The sequence below is a fragment of the Mustela nigripes genome, chromosome 15 (genome assembly GCF_022355385.1).
Source record: "Mustela nigripes isolate SB6536 chromosome 15, MUSNIG.SB6536, whole genome shotgun sequence".
NCBI classification, from domain to species: domain Eukaryota; kingdom Metazoa; phylum Chordata; class Mammalia; order Carnivora; family Mustelidae; genus Mustela; species Mustela nigripes.
The window spans coordinates 38,925,920-38,950,247 of record NC_081571.1 but is presented as its reverse complement, the minus strand read 5'-3'; the positions used below and the strand labels follow the sequence as shown (position 1 = coordinate 38,950,247).

General features: G+C 36.9%; 1 protein-coding gene across 1 annotated transcript in view; it reads left to right on the top strand.

The window, feature by feature from the left end:
- DIAPH3 (diaphanous related formin 3) overlaps positions 1-24,328 on the top strand; it is a 498,555-nt gene that overhangs the window by 278,202 nt on the left and 196,025 nt on the right. The window contains exon 22 of the mRNA XM_059377539.1: positions 11,130-11,259. Within this exon, the coding sequence (XP_059233522.1) occupies positions 11,130-11,259 (130 nt within the window). The remainder of the gene's footprint in view (positions 1-11,129; positions 11,260-24,328) is intronic.

The window sequence follows — 24,328 nt, the reverse complement described above, 5'->3', positions numbered from 1 at the left end:
CCCCCGACCCCTTCTTCAGGTAGATTGGTATTCTAGCAGAAGAGTGAGTTGACCCAGTCATCAACGTTTAACACCATACTAAGGTATATGAGAGGGTTTTAACTTATATATTTAAAAAGCAGATGTTATCAGTCTATACACAATAGGTATAACATGTGTTTAATATTTCCTAATGTCTAATGATAGGTAATTTCAGAGTAACAAATTATGCTCATCAACACAACTGAATGATGTAGCCATAAAATGTAGCTCTTTGTTCTGACTAATTAAATAAACTATATCAGGATATAGATATAAATTTTGAAAGAGTTTATAAATTGTAATGACTTTTGTCAGTGTTTATGCTGGGTTTTTTTGAAATTATTGATTCCATTATAAATGTATCAGTATTAATAACTTTGTAAGAAACTTTTCTATTTGGTGGTAGAACACACAGTGAGTTCATCTCAAAGATGAAGTCATCAAAGGATACATAGTAATGAGAGTGTGGAGGGGTTAGAAGTTAGGCATTAAAAGGGCAGGCAACAGGGGACAAGATTTGTTTTTGTCTCCTCTCTTGATTTTGATTTTTTTGTCCATTTAAAAGATTTTTTTTTTTTCGGTCTGTTCATTGAAGTGCATGAAATTCTTATCTCATCTCCTATATATTCCTTTTACAAGCACAGGCTAACCAAAAGTAGAATAAAGCTGCCCAGAGCTGTGATGAAGAAGATTTTTATATTTATTCTTTCTTTTTTAAAGATTTATTAATTTATTGTAGACAGAGAGGGCTCGATGATGGGGATGGGGAGGAGAAGCAGAGAGAGAGAGGATCCTGAAGCAGTCTCCCTGCTGAGCACAGAGCCCAAATGGGGCTCTATCCCAGGACCCTGAGATCATGACTTGAGCTGAAATCAGGAGCCAACTGTTTTACTGACTGAGAGAAGATTTTTAAAGGAAAAAAAAACAAAAACAAAAACTGTTTAATTTCCTTTTTGCTTAGTGCGCCCACCAGCTCCAGTGGTTGATTCTTGAAATTATGAACACCTCTTTTTAGAGTATCTTGATTCTCAACCTGGAGTACTCCTTAAGAAATACTGATGTGTCAGCTCCACATTGGATCAATTACTTCAGCATGTATGGATAGGGATCTTGATAAGTGGCTTTTTAAAGGTCCCCCAGGTAATTTTAATGCACAAACTGAACTGAGAATCACTTTGTCTTCTGCCCTACTTCTTTATCCCAGCTTGGAAAATCCCTGATGGGTGGTATGGAACCAGAGAACAAACATACAAAAACAAAACTTAACCAACACAAGAAAAAAAAAAAAAAGAAAGAAAAGAAAGAAAGAAACAGCTCCTTGTCTTCACTTAAGGATGAGTGGTGAAAATATTTCCAAAAACTACTGCTTTTTTTTTCATGCCAAGCTGAACATTACTCTGAAAGTAAAGAAAAGGAGTGATGGAGTGTGGCTCTCAGGCACATAGCAGAACTGAAATAAGTTGATGGTCGGCGTCCTGAGTTATTTTGCAGGGCTCTGTCTTGTACAGGTAGAGTTTCAGTCATTATTAAAAGCATGAGACAAGTACCTCTGCCTGTCAACTGTTAACAGCTGTACGGTAATACTGTGAAGGTTTTGTGAAATTTCACTTCTCCTATATGGCCTTTTCTTCACTGTATGAAGTTATTTTGAAGAAAGACCTCTGCCAAACGAATCCATTGTTCCATCTGCATTGTGTTTTAGAAGGATTTTAGAAAGATTTTTATTCTTTATCGGATTGGTAAAATCACACCAGTGAATTTTGGCACCCTTTGAAAGTAAAGCAATTTTTGGCTAAAGACTTGCAGATAACAACTGCCATTCTTACTTTACATCCAGCCAATTAAGTCACTGAAATACTGACTTCCAAAGCAATGTGATACTATTTAGGATTCTTAAGCCCTTTGATTCATTCATTAACAAAATCTATAGCATTTTCTAAGAAATATTTGGTTGGTTTTGCTAAGTAATAAATTTTATTCACATTACCTTTGTTTTCTTTTAATTGCTATTAAGCATTGTAACTTGAAATTATTCTTTCATTAGAATTAGAGTGGCTTTGCTTGTGAATAGCAAATACACTGTGCTATCATTTTACCATTCTCACAAAAAGCATAGCTAATCTATCAAACTCCCTTTGCCCCTAACACAGAGACTCAGCATTGTCCTTAATACTGTACTTCTAGACAGCTACTATCAGTTAGAGGTAGCACCCAAGATGAATCTTAGAAAGCATCCCTTTTTAGTCCAGTCTCCTCTTTTTATATATTTTAACAATGAAAAATAAAAAATTGAATAAGATCCTCTATTCCTCGAGGAACTTATTGTTTACCTCTTCTTTGTCAAGGATCTGCATTGCTCTTGTGTTTTGGGAATAGATGCAAAACGTGCAACACTCTTATCTCTATAGTTATAGTTAAACAGTGGCATTTGTGAACATTTGATTTTAGGTGGCAAAGGTGGGGGAGTTTAATGATAAAATAGGTGTACCAAAGGCAAAGACATTACAAGAAAGGAAAATTATTGGCCCATATCTCTCATAAACAGATAGATGCAGAAATTCTCAGCAAAATTTTATAAGCCAAAACCAACAATGTATAAAAAAAATTACATACCACAACCAAGTGAGATTTATTAAGGTGCAGGAGACTGATTAAATATTTGAAAATCACTTAATGGAATCCATTACATCCACAGGCTAAATAAGAAAAATAATTTGATCATATTAATATATATGTTGAAAAGGCATTTGAGAAAATCCAACATCCATTCATGCAAAAACTCAACAAACTAGAAATATAGAAGGAGACTTCCTCAAGTTGATAAGGAATATATACAAAAACTACAGCTAGCATCATTCTTAATGGTAAGAAACTAAATGTTTTCCCTCTTCAGTTGGGAAAAAGGAAAAGCTGTTCCTGCTCACCATTCTTATTCAACATGATGTTGGAAGTCCTAGCTAATGCAGTAAGATAAGAAAACGAAATAAAAGGTATTTAGATTGAGAAGGAATAAATAAAAGTGTCTTTGTTTATAGGTGAAATGATTGCCTACATAGAAAATTGCCCCGAATTGACCAAAAAGGGGGGAAAAAAACAGTTCCTGAAACTAATAAGTGATTATAGCAAAATTTCAAGATATGAGATTGACACAAAAAAAGTTAAACACTTTCCAAACACCAGCAATGAACAATTGGAATTTGAAAGTAAAACTAATATCATTTATGTTAGTGCAAAAAAGAGTAATACTAGAATATGAACAAAATCTTATGAGAAAAACTAGAATTTTGATGAAAGAAATCAAAAAAGATCTAATAAAGAAATAGGTATTCCATGTGAATGGAAAAGAATACTCAATATTGTTAAGATGTTTCTTCCTAATTTGATCTAGAGATTCAATGTAATCCTAATCGAAATCCCAGTGAATTATTTTGTGAGTATTGAAACCTGACTCTAATGGTCCTATGGATATGTAAAAGACCCAGAATAGCCAACACACCACTGAAGAATAACAGAGTTGGAGGACTGAACTACTGGGCTTGAACACTTATAAAGCTGCAGTATTCAGAACATTGTTGTATTGGTTAAAAAAAGTAGATCAATGGAACAGAATAGATAGCGCAGAAATAACTCCACATAAATACAATGAAATCTTTAGCAAAGAAGCAAAGATAATTCAGTTAAGAATAATCTTTTGAAGAAGAGGTGCTGGAACCAGTACACATAAACATGAAAAAAAAAAATGTGTATCTACATACAGACTTCCAGCCTTTCATAAAATTTAACTAAAAATGGACAGAGGCCTAAATGTAAAATGCAAACTACAGAACTTTTAGAAGAGAAGAGAAAATCTAGGTGGCCTCAGGTTTGGCAGTGACTTTTTATTATTTTATTTTATTTTATTTTAAGATTTTATTATTTATTTATTTGACAGAGAGAGAGAGAGAGATCACAAGTAAGCAGAAAGGCAGGCAGAGAAAGAGAGAGGAGGAAGCAGGCTCTCCACTGAGCAGAGAGCCCAATGCGGGGCTCAATCCCGGGACTCTGAGATCACGACCTGAGCCGAAGGCAGAGGCTTTAACCCACTGAGACACCCAGGCACCCCTGGCAGTGACTTTTTAGATAGGATATCAAACACATAATCCTTGAAAGAAAAATGTCACTAAGTTGGATTTCATTAAAATTAAAAACTTCTGCTCTGCAAAAAACACTGTTAAGACAGAAGATACACCACAGACTGGGAGGAAATCTTTGCAAAATATCATCTAATAAAGGACTTGTATGCAAAATATACAAATAACTCTTGAAACTCAACAACAAGAAAACAAAGGGTCAAAAGACCTGACCAGACACATCCCTGAAGATTTACAAATGACAAATAAATATATGAACAGATAATCAACATCATATGCCAATAGAGAATTATAAGCTGAAACAGTGACGTAACACCACACACATATTAGAATGGCTAAAACTTGAAACACTGGCCAAGACCAAATCCTGGCCAAGATGTAGTACAATAGGAACTCTCATACATTACTGAAGGGAATCAAAATAGTACATCTACGTTTGAAGACTGGCACGTACCAAGCATCTACGTTTGAAGACTGGCAGGTACCAAGTTAAACATAGATTTTTTTTTTTTTTTAAGATATTTTACAGAACACGAGCAGAAGGGGCAGATGGAAAGGGAGAGAGACGTTCAAACAGACCCCACCCAAGCACAGAGCCTGATGCAGGGCTCAGTCTCATGATCATGTAATCTCAACCTGAGCTGAAATCAAGACTCAGATGCTTAACCAACTTTGCCTGCCAGGTGCTCCATACTAAACATATATTTAACATAGGATTCAGTGATCACACTCTTACTTACTCAAAGGAGTTAAAAACCTGCACAGAAATGTTTATAGCAGCTTTATTTGTAATTGCTGAACTTTGGGAACAACCAAGATGTCCTTTAGTAGGTGAATGAATAGGCTGTGATGCCTGCATACAACACATTATTATTCAGTAATAAAAATAAATGATCTCCCAAGCCAAGAAAAGACTCGGAGGAACCTTAAATGCTTATTAAATGAAAGAAGTCCATACGAGAAGACTACGTACTGGATGATTTCTACTATATGTATCTTTTTAAAGACAGAAAATTATAAAGATTGTAAAAAGATTCATGGTTGCCAGCATTGTTTTGGGGAGGGAAGAAGAAAGAGATGAAAAGTGGAGCACAGTGAATTTGAGGGAGGGATGTGTGTGAAACTATTCTGTATGACAGGGTAGTGGTAGATATATACTATGTATGCTTCAAAATCCATACAACTGTAGAAGGCAGAGTTGATGATGATGCATCAATATCATCAAATCAGTTGTGTACCACACCTAATGTAAAATGTTACTAATAAGGGAACTGGTGTGGAGGAGAGGGTATATGGCAACCCTGTTATTTTCTGCTCATTTTATTCTGTAAAGCTGAAACTGCTTTAAAAAAAGTAAAATGTGGTGTTTAAAAAATAAAAAGTAAACCATTTAATTTAAAATTAACGTATTTGTTTCATTTACATTAACTAAACAGTGAGCTGTTTTAAATGTCTCATGGAATAAGGGGACTGTATAAACAAACAGAACATCGAACGATATAGCAGAGCTAACATTTACACTGCATTGCAAAAATGTTTTTAACACTGCAGTTTCTCTGCTTACTAAAATCTAAGAGAAATAAGTTTAAAACATAATTCAGGGAAGGTTGGGGGGATATGGAAGAAATCAGCTTATAATGATAGGAATCCACATTATATAAAGCATTTTCTTGCTTAATAATGTTTCAGCTTTCATCATTTTGAATGAATATTACATAATATAGATTATTTTTATATATGAATATCACAAAGTATTTGTCGAGTAACTTTTTTTTACCTAATATCAATTGATCTCCATCTATCTTGAAAATCATTGTGAAAAATTTATTGTCAGTATTAATAGTTATGGCAGTGATATAGATGATGCTAAGCATCTTATTTTATTTAAATTATGATTTTTATTTCCATTGTAGGGAGAACCAATCTTTTTAAAAAATTTAATCAGGATGCTGATTATTTTCTTAATGTGGTTACATATATCAAAAACATTATTCATTGTATAATTGTGGTTTTCACTTGTGAGTTTTTACTGGCATGTTGACCTTTTGTCTGAGAAAATATATATTCTCTAACAGTATGTGTTAACACATCTATTTTTATATGAATACCTTTAACTTAAATTTAGAGATACTATTTTGTACATACAAATCACTTTATTCTGCATAGGATTTAAGATGGAGTATCATGTTAGTACATATACTTGTTCAGGTCTGTTAAAGGTTAAACAGCTGTCTTTTCATCTAACCATATTCGTATAATATTGTCAGCACTAATCTACTAGCAGTGTTGAAAGACTCGCTGTTTGAGTGATAAGATTCAGGTGGCATTTTATTAAATTTATAGATAAAACAGTAGAAAGAATGTCATGCTCTCAGAACTAGAGATGACCTCAGGGTAGAAGGTGTCAGTTTTAAGAGGCTTTCCAGGCTAGAAGTAGCAGGTTATAGGACTTCGGTATTTTAAATTGCATTGATGTTCTTTTGTTGTCTTACTACCATTTTTGTCCACTGTGGTTTTGAGAAATTTGTTTCTTTGACACATAATAAACTCAAGATTTTTGTAGAGGAACTGTACTTTGAGGTGGTTATGAACTTTGGATTCACACAGATATGTCCTCAAACCTTGGCTCTACCAGATAGTAGCTATATGATGCGGAGTATGCTGCATGATCTCTCAGATCTTTTTTATCCTCTTTAGTTATGGGTATACTAGTTCCTCATAAAGATATTATGTGTTTTAAGCACTAAATACATCTTTTTTTGGCTATCCCTGGTGTCAGGATAAGTGCCATAGAAGAGCTGTGGCTATAATAATGTCGTCGTATTGGGCGCCTGGGTGTCTCAGTGGGTTAAAGCCTCTGCCTTCCGCTCAGGTCATGATCTCGGGGTCCTGGGATCGAGTGCCGCATCGGAGGTCTCTGCTCAGCAGGGAGCCTGTTTCCTCCTCTCTCTCTCTTTCTGCCTGCATCTCTGCCTACTTGTGATCTCTCTCTGTCAAATAAATAAATAAAATCTTTAAAAAAAAATAATGTCATGGTATTAGTGATAGTGGTGTTAATAGTGACGATTGTTAATATTTATAATTTAAAATTAATTTGATTATTAATATTGATCATTATCAATATCAGTGGTATTAATGACATTTTCAAGTTAGGGTCTTCTTGAATGTTCATTGGACACCTACAGATTCTCATAATTTTGTCATGTTATTATGTTCAGCACTGTCTGCCATGGCTAGAGTGTCTGTGCTGGTTTCAATACACACTTAGATAATAGAAACTCAATAATGGGAGCAGAGTGGCCAATTTCGCAATGTTCTTATGATTTAAGTGTCATTAGAGTAAGGGGCCTTTGGATTCTGAGGATCACCCAAAGTTTACTCAGTTTTTATTTTAGGAATTTTCCTTGTGATTATAACAATGGGATATTCTTTAGATGTCATCCAAATTTGTGCTGAATAGCTTAAAAATATTTCAAAATATTGCATTGTAACTACAAAGGAATTCTACTCCAGAGTGACAACTAGGCCGTGATTTATTACAGGATCTTCTTTTAACATTATTTTGTCTGGAATGAACAGAGCAGTTGAAGAAACTCCATCCATCTTTTTGTTTATTTGACATCCATGCTGCATTAAATGTACCTCAAAGAAACAATATACAAATAAGAAATTCTCCTTAACAGCCATGATTACTCATCAACAAGATACATCTCTTGGCAATAAAACAAATGGAAGCCTGTCAAGCAATGTCTGTTAAAATTTAAATAAAGCATATTTTTTAAAACTAAACGAATTTTTAAAGCAAGTATTTTAGCTTCGTTTTCTTTCCAAGAGTTAGTGTTACAAAGTATACTGAGGTGAACTGTTCTCTTCAACAAAATTAGACCCATCCCCCAAGCTTTCCTTACTCTTCTAGCTCAGTTGCTGATTACGTATGAGTAACTAGAGGAAATAGAATGCGCCTTTTTTTGTACATATTTATCAAAAACTGGGAAAAAATTGAACATGTAGATTAAGACATTGATAAATATTCCATTGTGTATTCATGCTTTTAGAAGGTGACCTTTTCTCATTCTTTCTTCTAAAGAGACTTGTTGGGAGCAGGGAAGGGAGGAATAGAGTAATTGGGGCAGGAAGAATACCTTTGTGTACTTTTTCCTGAGAATGTTAGGACCTGAATGAAGATTCTCCACCCTGGAATTTAAAGCCACATAGCAGTTTGTGAATGAGACACTATGTTATCAACAATTGGTTGCCATCTTTGTTTCTTATCTGAACTTCTTATTTATTACATTTACATTCAATTTTACTTATTTGGAAATTTGATTTTTCTTTTGTCTTACAGTTAAATACAGATTCTGAAAGGATGGGAGAATTTTGATTCCATTTACTATTCAGTAGATAAACTTTTTCAATATTAGACTGTTGCCAATTCTCAGCTTGCTAACCAGGCGATGTTTTCAGTAACAGAGCCAATCCAGCACCCTCCTCCATGAATTACTGTCTAGCTTTCTGATGGTCTCTGAATAACTTGAATCTTTGTTTGACTTGTATACTTAACATTGACTAAATCGATAGATGCAATAAACTATATTATATTTCAGAATTCATAATTCTGAATTCTTATTGCTCATGAATAAAGATCAAGATTGATCCAGTTGCTTGTTAGATCATAGGGATTTCTTGATCTATTAATCCTAGCAGTTGCTGGCTATTTAGTTGCATCATATATGGTACTGGAAAGCCCTTTCCAGGCTTTACAAATTATAGAGGTTGATGGGGCTTGGGCTAATCAACATTCCATACGAGCTGCACATCTAGTTTCACAGGAGAGGAGCATGGTGAAGAAGGGATGTAATTAGTGGCACTTGGGAGCTGAGTGTCCATAGAAGGGATGCTATTCCCTGGGCAGTTACTGCTGTCATGGGGGTAGGGGGGATAGAAGAGTTCACTATTAGGGTGCTTTAAAAAATAAAAAAATAAAACCAAAGGACAGCTTTTATGGTACGTCTGGGTTATATAAGAGAAAATGACTACATTTATGAAAGTTTGCTAGTTTTACTCGCCTTATCCATTAAAGATGATAATGTGAAGGAAATTATGGATTGAAAAGGTAGCTTAATCAGATTAGCGTTCTCAACATGTGTGAAAACAAAGATTCTTTTTTTTTTTTTTAAGATTTTTATTTATTTCCTTGATAGAGATCACAAGTAGGCAGAGAGGCAGGCATGGGGCGGGGAAGCAGGCTCCCCGCTGAGCAGAGAGCCCAATGCGGGGCTCGATCCCAGGACGCTGAGATCATGACCTGAGCAGAAGGCAGAGACTTAACCCACTGAACCACCCAGGTGCCCCACAGACAAAGATTCTAACTGCACTTAGCATGCAAAAAATAACTTGTGAACTAGGATTACAAATAGATCATATACTTGTGTATAAATATATATCTCCTTTCATCCTGTGTACCTTTTGGGTTCGTTTGATCAACTTTTGAACTTTGGGGGCTAAAGGCTCCTCAGTCTGGAGGGCCTAGGTCATCATACTCCTCTGAGTTCTAGCCAGGTATGCTCAACAGTTTCCCTAGGGAATAGAAAATTGGTTCTTGGAAGCAAAAGTATCTTGCTATTTTTTAATATGCAAAGCATAGATATACATACAGTACAGGAAAAGATACACAGGATACCTATGATTTTAAAATTTCACAGGTACACATGATTGGGGGGAAAAACCTAAAAATACTCTTTAGCCAGCAATAATGAAAGAGAAAGATTGAGAAACATTTTTCTACGCCTGTATCAATCTACATCCTTTGTGGGTATTTTTACTTGGATGTTACTTAAAAGCTTCAAATTCGTTCAAAACTGAAACTGATCTCTTTGCCCACCGCACTCCACCCAAATCTGTTCCTCTGTCTTTCCATTTACTTCAATTAATGGCACCACCTGGGTCTCCATGGCCCCTCTGTCCCATTATCTCCATCCCCATGGCACTGCCCTGACTCAGGGCCTTGTCTTTCCCTGCCTGGATTGTTGTTACCGGTTTTTAAGTTACTTTCCCTGCTGCTGTTCTTTCCCTTGGTTTTTTGTCTTTTATCCACACTGTGCTAGAGGGAGCTTTTTCTAAACCGTAGGTCTCATCATCTCTTACCCAGTTTAAAAACTCCCAATTCTTAGGGATCAAAAGCCTGTTTTCTGGTCTTTTCCAATGTTCCCAGCTTTGTATCTTTCTACTCTCTCTATTGTCCTCCTCAATACACTTATTTTTCTGAGTCACTCAGACTCCTCAAATGTGTCTTCTTCGTCCTCAAGTGTGGCATTTTTCAAATATTGCTCCATCTGCTCGTGGTACGGCCCTTTTGAATTTTCTTTTTCCCTTCCCTAATCCATACAACTTCCTGTCTACCAGGGTTCTAGATGTCCTGTCCTCTGAGGTGTACTTTTTGATTATTTCTATTATACTGTTTGTCACAACAGGGTAAATGTACGTGTGTGTGTGTGCGTGCACACGTGCGTGTGTGTGTTTTCTCCCCTACTAAACAGCTTCTTGAGGAACAGCTCTGTACCTTGTTTGTTGTTGTATCTCTGACTCCTATAGCCTCTAGTAGGCATGTCATAAATATGTACCAATTTTTTTTTTAAATTTAAAAAAGGAACAAATGTCTGGGATTGTTTTAAGTACTATTATTATACAGACTTACAGATTATTCTGTTCTCCTAAGTGTTTATCATGTATTTTTTCCCATAAAATGTTGCATAATAGATTGGATTAAGCTTATACTTTCTTTTCAAAAAATGTTAATGACTTCAAACAACAATCCATAGATAGCTTTTCAAGTACTTAAACATTTGCAATTCAGAAATAGAATTGACTAATTTTACAATTCATTTACTTCTTACCTACAAAATACAGTATTAACATTAGGTAAGTAGACAGATTACCAAAATATTTTTGACTGTTTTTTCTCCCTTTTGTCCTATCTAGCTAAAAGACACAAAATCAGCAGATCAGAAAACAACACTACTTCATTTTCTGGTGGAAGTATGTGAAGAAAAGTACCCTGATATCCTGAATTTTGTGGATGATTTGGAACATTTAGACAAAGCCAGTAAAGGTTTGTGCTTTCACATAAAACATTTCACAGCTCTGGGTCTTTAGTTAGTTCGTCAAGACAGAAAGTAACGCCTTTTGTTTGAACATACTTGCTACTTTGCCTCTGTATTTTAAATATGTTTTTAAAATATAAAAGATAGGTAGTTGTATAGTTTAAAGCTTATGACTACCTGCCAGCCCCTCCTTCTGCTGCTCAGCTGCCTCCTCTGTAACCATGGTAATGCTTACTTGAGTCAGGATCCTTCACTTGGGGAGGATCATTGTGTCTGGGCTAAGCCCCAGTAATCAATGTGCCTAGTTAGCCTAAGTTAAATCTGTGTCCACCCACACTGAAGGTAGAGACTGCATCCTTTGTCCTAGTAGGGACCAAACAGCTAGAAATTCCCTTCAGTCCTTTCTAATGCCCAGCTATCTCATCTGCTTCTGTCCCTACTGGATTTAGATCAGGTTGCAAAGGGTTAGGATAGGACAGGAACTGTTATTAATAGTCATAGTATGATTTAAATGCAATTTTTGATGACTTGAAGATTCCAGTTTTTATTTATATATCCTATTCTGTGGTAAAAATTTTACTTGCTCCAACCACCAATTTATGCATACACATTTCTATGAATATATGCGCACCGACGTACATACTTCTTGGGAGACAACTCATTTGAAATGGTGGGATAGCTGTATTTGTCAGTGTGTTGAAAACTGGTCATTAGAAATGGCAGACTATTTTTGTGTTGTTTGTTGTTTATTGTCTTCCTAAAATTAGAACTTTTCAACTTAAGAATAATTCACCACAATCCCCCATTTTAGTGACTACTCCTTAAAAAAAATTACTTTTGTCATTTTCTACTCCTTGTGTTTCTTCCATAAAATGGGGATCGTAACACTCCATCTGCAGAGTGGCAATGTGATTGGATGAGATGTTCTTTGACAGTTTTTCCTGAGATGTATGTTTCTTTGAAGTATGTAACTCATACAGCCAATATATTGAGGTGGCAAGGAGGGTAGGGGAGAGTTAGAAATACTTAGTCTGGATTTTTAAGACCAAAAATAAGCTTTTTACTTTGCTTTTTGCTCCTGAATGCTAATGTTGGAATGATGTTGGAATGATTTACTTTGCCCTTGTGTTACCTAAGAATGTCCTTGACATAAGAAGATAATGACCGTGTGTGTGTACATGTATATGGGTGTAAGTGTTTTAATGGAATTGAGGAAGGGAAAATAAAGTTTTTTTTTTATACTAAACAATGAGATAGGGCAAAAGTGCACAGAGGAAAAAGAACATTAAAATAACTCAGTAATACTCAAAATAGCTTTTGAGTGATTGATTCATTAATTCAGGGAAGGTAATGCCTCTAAAATGAGATTTCTGAAATTTGGGGATAAAATTTAAATATATGGGCCAAAAGAGAATTGAAAGTGGGGAAATTGAAAGTGATGCATGGTAAGCATGATAAGTAAAAGAATAATAGATGAAAAAGTTATACATAAAGTCTTGAAACACAGAGAAAGCTTTTTTTCTAGAGAAAAGATAGCTGAGTAGAGTAATAGTTTATATCAACATTATGTCTTTGGGAAGAATTAAATCCATGCAAGCATTTTATGTTAATAACAGTTTGCATTCCTGACCATGTCACCATCTTTTTCTCCTGTTTCTAAAGCTGAACGGTGAGCTGGAACTTACTTCTCTTTCAGATGTACGTGTTAGTATAGAATTTATTTTCCAGCAGTGGTGCTCTAAATTAAGTTTTTAAAATATCATTTATCTATTTTGACTCACTTAATTGTACTTAAAATTCTGTATAAATATTTTATTATTTTGCTTTTGAAAACTAACTTTGATAAGGGCTTGTAGAGCTGTAGCTTGATAATTAGATACTTATGTTTGTTTTCTTTTTTAATGTCTCTACTGGGGCATTCTAGGGCTTCGAGATTTTTCATTTCCATCTGTTATAATGGAGGCATGCATATGTGTATAGGTCAGCAGATAGCATGCCAACTAGATATTTGAAATGGAAAAGCCATCACTGAGATAGATAGATATAGATGATGTAGATTTTTTTTTTACATAGTGTAGGTGATTGTAGAGCATAATTTCTTCGTGTGATAATATTACCCTATTAATGAATGAGATTTTAGAGGAATGAATGTAATAGTTTTGGATGAAGTAAGCCTATGTTTGCTTTGGAAAATTTCAGTGCTTTTCTATTATATATCATCATTTAAAAGTTTCCATATTTGAAGTCTCCTCAGTGAGCTATCACATGAATTAAAAAGTACCTTTGTTTTTGAGACATAACAAAATCCTGGCCATTAAGTCCTCGTGGATCAGCAGGGGGATCTTTCATTGCAACTAATGAGCTTACCCGTATGACAATTTTCAAAAATCTACTTCATTAGGGCTGCTTCTTTTCTAAGAGATAATGGCTTACAGCTTTTCTGTTGTATTTCAATGAAAATATTTTGGGTCATTATTGTATTTCTATATACCATTGCAATATTTCTTTTTTTTTTTCTTTTTCCTGGTCTTTGAAGGGTGAATACATTGTTCTCTTGTCTAAACAGCTGAAGTTAATGGACCCCAATCTGTGAAGGTTTTATTGATTATTTCACAATAACCAGCTTCATGATTAACCTTGAATGGTATTTTATTAATGAGTAGAAAATACGACAAAACTCGGAGAATTTGGGGAGTTAATTGAGGCAAGTTTACAGTGTCACCTTGTTCAACCCTGTCTGTTTCAGGGTTATTGTATCTCTGCCATATATTTCTCTTCTTCCCTAGAGAGTCTAAATTCTAGGAATGCTGTGCAAGTCCAGTCTAGAACTCACTTCTTCATTTGATAATCAGGTGTTGTGTGATTACTCGGTGTCAGAAACTGTGCCCTTGTCTTGGTAGTAACAACAGGTGAGCTCACTGGCATCTAGCTCCTGTCCTAACTGGCTCCTTTTACATTCTCCGGGTCCTTTATTCTTCCTCCTCTTCAATGAAGCCTCTAACTATTGCCTGTGTTATTAGTCTAATACTGAGCCCTTCTTTTTCTTTCTTGCCATAAATCCTGAGGTGATCTCTTCAGCTTCCAAGGGTTTACATACCATCATTTCATTAATGACTTACAGATCTCTACCCCCGTCATCCCTCCTAAGCTCCATGCTTGCATATCCAACAGCATTCTTGCCATCTTTAGCCACACCACACGCATAGATCACAATAGGCCCATAAAATGTGCTTTTCATTCCTACAGCCATTACCTCTCCTCCCTAAACTTTATTTACTTGAGAAAATCCTTCCTAGCACCCTTTCTTTGGTATCCCTGTTTTCATTCACCTTGTCTCTTTACAGCTTTCATTCACATCAGCTGCGAGCTGTGTGGTAGATTCTAAGTTAAATCTACGGGAAGCTGTGGTCTAGAATGTTGCCTCATACCCTCCCTCATAGAGCAGCTTAAGAGTAAATGTCATTTTCCCTCTGGGGCTTTTTTCTTGGTTGTTCTGGGAAGCGCCACCTAAGTTTCAGTGGGCTCTAGTCTTTCTTCAAGGATAAATTCATAGGCTTTCCAGAAAATCTTAAACCACTGTCTAAGAACTCAGAGTCTAGATTAGAGAGTATTCCTGGAATTACTGTAGATGGAATTAGCTTCTAGAGAATGGGCCGCCTTTGGTGTATTGTCAGAGTGGATTTAATGATTCCCCATTTCTAATGTTTTTTCACTTTTTTCCATTTCCACATGTTTAGCTTTTGGGAGCATTCTTTGATATCTTACATTTGATATTTGTCCTCTCCCTTTTATTGACATCTCTGCTTTTAAGACTGTTTGTTTGCTTTTGGCTAGTAACTCCTTGGTCTGACCCAAATATTTGTCTACTCAAATACATCTCCAATTCCAGTGCCACATGACTTATCAACATTTTATGATAAATGGCTTACTAAATACCAAATGTTTATCTTTTATTCACCTACTGTGAGCACTTAGAACACTTCACTTCCAGGTGGCTGCCACCTGGAAATGTATAGTGTTTAAAATTTCAAATTCATGTGCTCTAACAAGCAGAAAGCATTTTCAAAGGCTCCCATTAACCTTCTTATACTCTACACTTCTAAAAATGCCAATTAAAATTTATTAGTTTGATGTATATATTTTGAATATTCAGGATTAGTTGTTAATTCAATTGCATTTTAGACATTAAGTGTGCACTTTAAGTACATAAAAATATTCATTGTGTGACAGACTTAATAACATAAATAACATTATGTTAGGTCATAGGTTGGGGCCTCTTAATTTTGTGAGATAAATCATTCATCTGGCATTTCAAATTAACTGTAGGATATTAGAGTTTTATGAAAATACTCATTTGTGTGCATTTCTGCCAATATAGTGAAATAATTCGAAAGCTCATGGTGGGGGAGCATTTATAATAAAATAATTGAGAGATGACAACCAAATAAGGTATTGCTTTAACTGAATTATCAATAAAGGGCACAAAAATGTATTCTGGTAGGAGCTGAATTCTGTCCGCCTGTGTCTAAGCCCTTCATATTTGGAAGCCTTAATCTTTAGTATCTCAGATTGTGATTGAATGCGAAAATAGGTGTTTAAAGAGGTGATTATGTAAAACGAGTCTCTTAGGGTAGGCCCTAATCCAGTGTGAATTGTATCCTTATAAGAGGAGGAAATTTGGATAGATGGACACCAGGGGTTCACATGCATGCAGACCGACCGTGTGAGGAGACAGCAAGAAGGTAGCTGTCTATAAGCTAAGGCCATCTTCTTGCTTCAGAAGAAACCAAATATACTGACACCTTGATCTTAGACTCCAACACTGTGAGGAATGAAGTTTCTGTTGTTTAAGCTACCCAGCCCTTGGCATTTGGGATGCATCTCTAGCACATTAATAGAATAACTTAAGGCACTTTTCCTGCTTAGAGCTTTTCGGCTGTAGAATAGTGTATACAGAATGTTGTTTTATTTGATCAGATCACTTAAAGAAACAGTCATAGCCCTGCTGTGTTAGGTGTTCACTAGTAAGCAGTTTCGGAACATCAAAGGTTCTTGTTCAAACCATGAATTACCACATGAGTTTATAAAATTACAATTATGCTTCAATTCCTTTTTTGAACAGACGCAACATAAATTCGCACATTATAAGGAAATATTGAGGCAATCTAAATAAATATATTCATGAATATTCACATTTAATTTCAGAGTTAGATCTATGATATCTCCTAGATTTTATATTAGAATGCATTTGTTTACACAGGTATATTAAGTTTTTGTTCTTTTTTTTTTTAACTCATCCCTATATATATATATATTTCTTTACCACCTACCTCTGTTTTGCTACTTTAATAGTTGTAATTTTATTATAAGCAAGTAGCCAGTAAAGGCTAGTAATACTCTGAATTATCCGTTGACTCTTTTCCAAAAGGGAAGTGTGGATGGATGGTTGTACTTTTTTTTTTGCATTATCCTGTAGAAATAATGAAAACATTTGCTATCTCCTACCTATGTAACCTGATTCTGCGGCTAGATGGTAGAGTTACAAGTTATGTCTGGGAAACTACTTTGTGACTCCTGTGTAATTAGGTCTCAATAATCTATTTGGATAATCTGTACTGATCTAGTTAGCATACTTAAGAATTGTAGAATAATTTTAATGTCACTAACAAGCCAAATGTAATAAATGATAAATTTATTTTTAAAATGTAACTCTATAGGTTTGCATATATGTATTAAAAGGGCAGTATTTGTAAAAATTTTCTATTCAAATGAACACTTCTAACATAAAAAGGTAGCATGAAATATATAACTGGGTCCTTCACAAGGTAGCTACAAGATATATGAAAAATACATGTAGTATACTATGAGCTCAGTGTGCTGGTAAGGGGCCACAAGGTGCAAGTTGTCTGTTGGATAGGATTTTACTTAAATTCTCCCGGTTAATTTCCAGGGATTAGCTCTATAGGGTTGGCGTCAAAAGTTTATATCAGAGACTCGCATGTAAGGTTGTATTGCACTGTTGTTCTGTGCAAATATCAACTATTTTGAAAAGCGTCGTAATGGAATGTAGAAAGAGCATGACCAGAGTCCCTCGAAGGATTAAGGAGTCTATAGACTGATGCTGAAGAACACTAGGCATGGAGGAACTACACTTCCAGCTAAAGATTGCTTTTTGAGATACTGAGCTGAGAACATTTCCTGAATCGGCTGCTGCTGGGGCTGATAGATGATGATGAAGAAGAAGAACACATCAGGAAGACCTCTATATCTTTTTGGAGGTTAGCAGACTGAAAGTGGCATCAATACAGCATTAATCTTTTCAAGAAGCTAACAGTTTACAGTGTTTGCAGATGTGGGGCCAGCTACGGATTTGAAATAGCTACTGGAACAGTTCCGTCAGTGTCACCTATGAGCCATAGCTCACATCAAGTCACAGGACATCAAGTCACAGGACAGAATCAACAGTGACAAGCAAGGTCTCAGAGCTCCTCTAGACGGCTGGCCACAAAGCAGTATTTACGGCCCCTCAGTGTTGCAACAGGAAGTGGGAAATTATAAACAAGGCGGATGGAAGAAGATTTCAGAATGAGAGCGTTCTGAAGGATAGCTTACCATAACAAATCTGTGCGCTCCGAGGAAGCCTAAGCAGGGGATGAAACACGCTCCCTCACTGCAATCTGCTGAATGTCGCTGCTCACAAGGCCGCCATGTCACCAGCTGGGTGGAGTGCTATGGGGGGGCTCAGATGCTACAGGCATATCTGCCAGCTGCTCCCAAGAAACCAGGCTGTGTGTGACTTGCCGAGTCTTGAAATAATAGTTGTATGAGCTTCATAGGGTTGCCATAACGGATGAACACACTCTAGGTTCCTTTAACCAGTAGAAGTGTATGAATTTATTCTCTAATTATTCAGGAATACAGCAGTCTGAACTCAAGGTGTTGGTAGCATGGGTTCCTTCTGAAGTCTCTCAGGGAAGAGCCATCCTGTGCTTCTTTCATAGCTTCTGGTGGCTACCAGCAACCCCTGGTGTCCTCTTCTCCTCCATGTCTCTATCTCTCACCTCTCTTTGTAAAGACACCAGTCATTTGGTTTAAGGCCTCCCTAAATCCAGGGTGATTTCATCTCGAGATTCTTAACTGATATTCTTTGCAGACATCCTATTGCCAAATAAGTCACATGCTGAAGTGCTTTGTGGCCATGGATTCGGGGGTGAGAGGGCTACTACCCTAAACTCCCTGTAGTCGTCCTTGTCCTCACTCCCATAACTGCATGCAAGTAGCACCAATCCCTCTGAGGGTCACGAAATGGTGAAGCAGTTACACAGATCGACATACATATGGAAAGCAGCTAGCATTACATCGTGAAATGTTTTGGTGTTTAAGGGTTATTGTTGGTGAGCTTCTGAAATACCCTTTTCTTTCATCATCGCATGCAAATACTAAAGCATTTAAAACTGAAATCCATCATATGCCTCTGAAGGTAAGGAATTTTCATTAACAAGCGGTGATAATTACAATAACCCCAATAAATAATTTCAGTGGGCAAAATAAAAAATGGGATCCCCTTGAGATTTTGGAGACGTTATATTATGGAGGAAGTTGTTACAGTCACAGTCTGAAGTTAGACCACTGGGGTGCAAACCCCACCTCTGCCCATTGCTGGAGGTGTAACTTTGGATGAGTTCCTTATCCCCATTGGGACTCAGTGTTCTTACCTGAAAACGGGAACAATAGTTGTATTTCATTCAGAGGTTTGTTGTAAGCTTATAGGTTAATATATGCAAATAAATAGTTGTATGTATATATGTGCAAATAGTTAATATGTGCAAATAGTTAAATTGTTGTATAGCACACCATAAGGACTATGTAAATATTCTCTGTATTTGCTGTAGTTGTAGCTGATTATTTCTTACTGACCCACAACTGCCTATTTCGTCAGTAATAATGCAGATAAACATGAGTCTCTGTGATAAGCAAGAGTCTCTGTGAATAATATAATTATGTCATTTTAACATGTATTCTCAATAGTTATTTGAACAGATCCCGACTGTGTCTTGCCTGAAACTTATGTAAGCTTTTGAATTTCGTGGATCTGTGTCATTGAAAAATTTATTTACTTTTCTAAAAATTAAAGAACGATATACACATAGGAAATTGTACATATCTTAAGTGCACAGCACAATGCATTTTCACTGGTTGAACATCCTAGCATAGGGAAAGGAATTTGGAAAATGAGTTCTACTTTCCTTCCTCTCCTGCAGCCTGAGTCACTATTTTTATTTCCTGTTTTAAACTTTGATAAAAAAGATTTCTTTTGAAAGAGGGCTTCTACTATTAAAAAGCAGTAAAAAGTAGCTAGGGTCCAACAACTCTTCAACAACTGGGAGCTTATTTTTTTCTGGAAACTTTTGCATGTCATTTAAAAAATAGATTTACTAGCTTGGAATTATTAAGGAATTAGTTAGTTGGAAATGTTTTCCATTTCCACATGAAAATGTGAAATACAAACGAACACTTAAGATAAAATGTTGTGGGATGCCTGGGTGGCTCAGCCGTTAGGCATCTGCTGTCAGTTCAGGTCATGATCCCAGCGTCCTGGGATGGAGCCCCACATTGGGCTCCCTGCTCAGTGGGAAGCCTGCTTCTCCCTCTCCCACTCCCCCGCTTGTGTTCCCTCTCTCACGGTCTCTCTGTCAAATAAATTAAAAAAAAAAAAAAAAAAGATGTTGCAAGTGATAGAAACATCAAAAAAGATATTTCTTTGCCTACATAGAAAAACCTAAAGATAATAGGTTCTGGATAATCTTCCCCCCTCCCCTCAGAAGAGGTCATGACCTTCAGATATAGATTTAAACCGATCAGCAGTTGGACTCTTGTCATGTAAGCACATGTGTCCTGTTTCTCAGCCTGTCTGTCATACTATGTATTTGAAGGAAAAAAGTATTAGTGCTCATTTGTGGTTTTGGGTATGTTTTGACCTTACAAGGAAAGAAGTCTTTCCAAAAAGTTGATTGAATTCTCACGGTGTAGCAAACAGGATGCTAGGCATTTGCATCAATAAGGATCAGACCTGAATTTGACAGTGAAAAAAATAAGATGGACGCCTTTGTTTTTTTACGAGCCATCTCATGAGTGCCTCCTCTGTCCAGGCACAATTTGGAAGACGGGATAGGGCTGTGAGCATAAAAGAAAAGTGTCTGCTCTAAGTTGATGTTTTATGGAACATCTGCCACAGGAAGAAGTGCACGTGTATTATGTCATATGGTGAGCTCTGGAATTCCAGGGCAGGGTTTTGTTTTTTTCCCCACAATTAAGGCTGAGTGGTCAGAGAAGTCCCCAGAAAGAAGGTGGCCTTTGCGAAAAAATGTGAAAGAAGTGGGAGGAGGAGGAAAGGCAATCTGGGTGTCAGAAGCATGCTAGTCAGTAGAGCCCTAGAGAAGTCCCAAGAGAGGCAGGTGAGACTGGAGCAGAGGGAGGGCATGAGAGATGAGGTCAGAAAGGTCACAGATTCTGTAAGACAGGACTCCTCGTTAGACAGATTTTGACTTTACTTTGGCGGGGGGGGGGGGGGGGGGGGGGGGGAGGGGGGAGGGGGGGGGGGAGGGCATTAGAAAGGTTTCGAGCAGAAGATTGACATCTGACTTGTATTTTCAAAGGATTGGTTTGGCTTCTGCTTTGGGGAAAAATCCAGAAGAACAATGGCAGAAGCAGTGAATCCACTTAGATGGTGTAAGGATCATCCAGGGAGGAAAGCATGTTTGCTGGGACCAGAAGGAGGGAGCAACAGCGGTGGGAAATATTCTGATTTTGAAGGTAGAACCAACAGGACTTTATGAGTGGGTGTGTTGGGTATAAGAGAAAGAGGAGTCATAACACAAATTGTTTACTGAGGTGTAGACGCAGATTCAAAGAGGAAAATGTGGCACGGCTTGGTGGCTCAGTGGGTTAAGCCTCTGCCTTTGGCTGGGGTCCATGATCTCAGGGTCCTGGGATGGAGCCCCACATCTAGCTCTCTGCTAAGCAGGGTCCCTGCTTTCCCCTCTCTCTGCCTGTCTCTCTACTTGTGATCTCTCTGTCTGTCAAATAAATAAATAAAATCTTAAAAAAAAAAAAAAAAACAAAGAGAAAGATGAGTTCCAATTTGAAAATGTGAGTTTAAGATGCCCATGAAATATTAAAGAAAGGTTCAATAGGCATTTGGCGTTCAGCGGAAGGATATGGGCTGGAGGAAAAATTTGCCGTTTTTCAGGTCTAGAGATAATGCAGTCTAGGACATGTTAGGCTGCGTGGTCTCTTGTAGTCATATGCAGAAGTTTATCTTAAAATTTGCACATCGTCCAATCTGTATTTAATATTTACCATAGGATACAGTAGAAATGGTAACATCTCCCTCCCATACACATGCACACAAAAGCATTATCCTGAGGGAGTGTTTTGAATAACATGACAGTTGTCTCTAGGATGGACCTCTTTTGTGTCCCGTTTACTGTGATCTTGACCATCTTATTTTTAAGAAGGAATTTTCAAAATCTCATAAACATGGTCTGTTGAAGGGTTTGTTTTTACTACCACTACTGGTTTCTTTTTTCTTTAAGATTTAAAAAATTTATTTGACAGAAAGAAATTACAAGTGTAGAGAGAGGGGGAAGCAGGCTCTCTGCCCAACAGGGAGTCCAATGCAGGGCTTGATCCCAGGACCCTGAGATCAGGGCCTGAATCCAAGGCAGAGGCTTAACCCACTGAGCTACCCAGGCACTCCACTACTACTGGTTTCTAAAAAGCTGACTGACCTTTAACACTCTCTTCATGATTGTAGAGCACAAGGCTGCTTCTCTCCGCCAGATCGGAGAGCAGGGGAGGAAGTGGAGGGTTCAGAAAACCGACCTGAGCTAGGCCCTTGCACTGGGCTGCGTTCACCCTCTCACCTCTGCTTGCTTTCTACCTTTCCTCTTTCCAGGTTCCATAGTAGACATAGGCCATTCTCTAGCAGCATGATGTTAAAAAAATAAAATAACCACAAAATTCTCATTGCATATAGTACAGTAAATTAGGAAATGCAAGTTAGGACAATTTAGTGTCAGGGGTCCCATCAAGAATGAGAACAATGAGAAGGAATGGAAGGAAGACAGCAGAGGAAGGCCAGGGCTTGATGAGGATAACTGACCCTTCATTCCCCACTGCTTCTTTCAGTTTACCTTTGTCTGTGGCGATTTGAGTTTGTGCTTTTCTGTCCTCCGGTTTCAGTTGTATGTTTTCTCAAAATAATCATGGGTCTCACAATGCTATTCTAGAACTTAGATTTTTGTTAGAGGCCCACTTAATGTGGAGGTTTTTAAAATTTGCTGAGGTTTTTATCCATCTTGTCTAAATTTATTTATTTATTTTTTTAACTTGCATTTATAAAATATTCTTAGAGTTTCATAAAATACCTTTATTTGATTGGGAGCCTGAAATGCCTTTTTTTTTTTTTAAAGATTTAATTTATTTATTTGACAGACAGAGACCACAAGTAGGCAGAGAGAGAGGAGGAAGCAGGCTCCCTGCTGAGCAGAGCACCGGATGCAGGGCTCAATCCCAGGACCCTGAGATCATGACCTGAGCCAAAGGCAGAGGCTTTAACCCACTGAGCCACCCAGGTGCCCAGGAACCTGAAATGCTTTAATGCCTAGTTTGTTGCCCTCTCAAAACTACTGTGTTTATGAGTACAAAATGGTTCATTTAGGTTTGAATTGTTTAATGGTAATAAGTTGTGTAAGCCTTCTTTAAAGAGATCGCCTTTCCTGGAATGTTTTCATGATAGGTAAGAATGAATGTGACACTTCTTAGGATGCTTGTTATAAAATAATAACCAGCATCTCCAGGAGATATTCACAGAGGATTGTTATTTAACTGTAAAAATTACATAGGCCTACGTAATTTCTACTCTCCTTTCTTGAAATCTTAGCAAATGGCAGAGGCCATAGCATTACAGAAAGTCTATACTTTACTTTAAACTTAAACACTTATGGTTGTGACTTTTAACTTTTTTACTTAATACCTCTAATGCATAATTATCATAATGACAAGGCACTGAAGATAAATCTGTGTGCTGAATTTTAAGGTTTTAGATATTTACTCTATTAACCTCAAGAGGTGAAAGCTAAAGCCAAAATTCATTCCTTCAGCAAATATTTGAGTGTCTGCAGTATGTTATGTAATTGAAGATACAAAAATAAATAAAATATGGTATCTTCCCTCAAGGAATTTGTGGTCATTTGGGAGAGGAAGGCACACACAAAGATAAAAGTAATGGAGTGTAGTAATTGCAAAGATAGAGATAATTACCAGGTATGATGGGTGGGGAGGGCACCTCACTAGGGGGCCTAGCTAGATTTTTTTGACCCTTTTTATTATGTCTGAGTAGGATTGATCGAGGGGTGCAGTAGACAAGGCAAATAGACATTTTTTCCAGTGTCAGTGCCGACAGAGTGCATGAAGAGGGGCTGGGGGGGAGGGAAACTAAAAATCAGGGTGTCGTTCTAGAGTAAAATGTAGCAGCAGAGCAAGAAATAGTCAAGGCAGCTTGTGGGTGGATCTCAGATGTCCTGAAAGCAGTTTACTGGCTGACTTGAAGCCATGTTTAAATTAGTGTTTGGAAACTCCTAAGTGCAGTGTGGAGAAGGCAGAAACACAGTTCATGGTTCTGCTGTTCACCAGGATGTGGAGATTGCAGATTGGCGGTTGCCTAGGGGCTGATACACGTGACATCTGAGGTGACTGAGAGACATTCCATTGATTGAATATTAACTGAGTAAAATGCAAACGTGGAAAGTGCCCTTAAAATAATCTAGTCAACTCTGTTTGAGGACGGCTGTGTTTTGTTACTTACAAGTAATGGAAGAGAATAAAAAAGATTAATTTCTTGGTCAAGGAATGTGACAGTGTTGAAAGATAAAATTCATACACAGGTCACATACAAGGACACCAGTAAATTAACACTTCTTTGAGGGTGTACAATTTAAAACTCTGCTGTAGTTGGGATTTCTAGTACAATATATATATATATATATATATATAATATATATATATATATATATA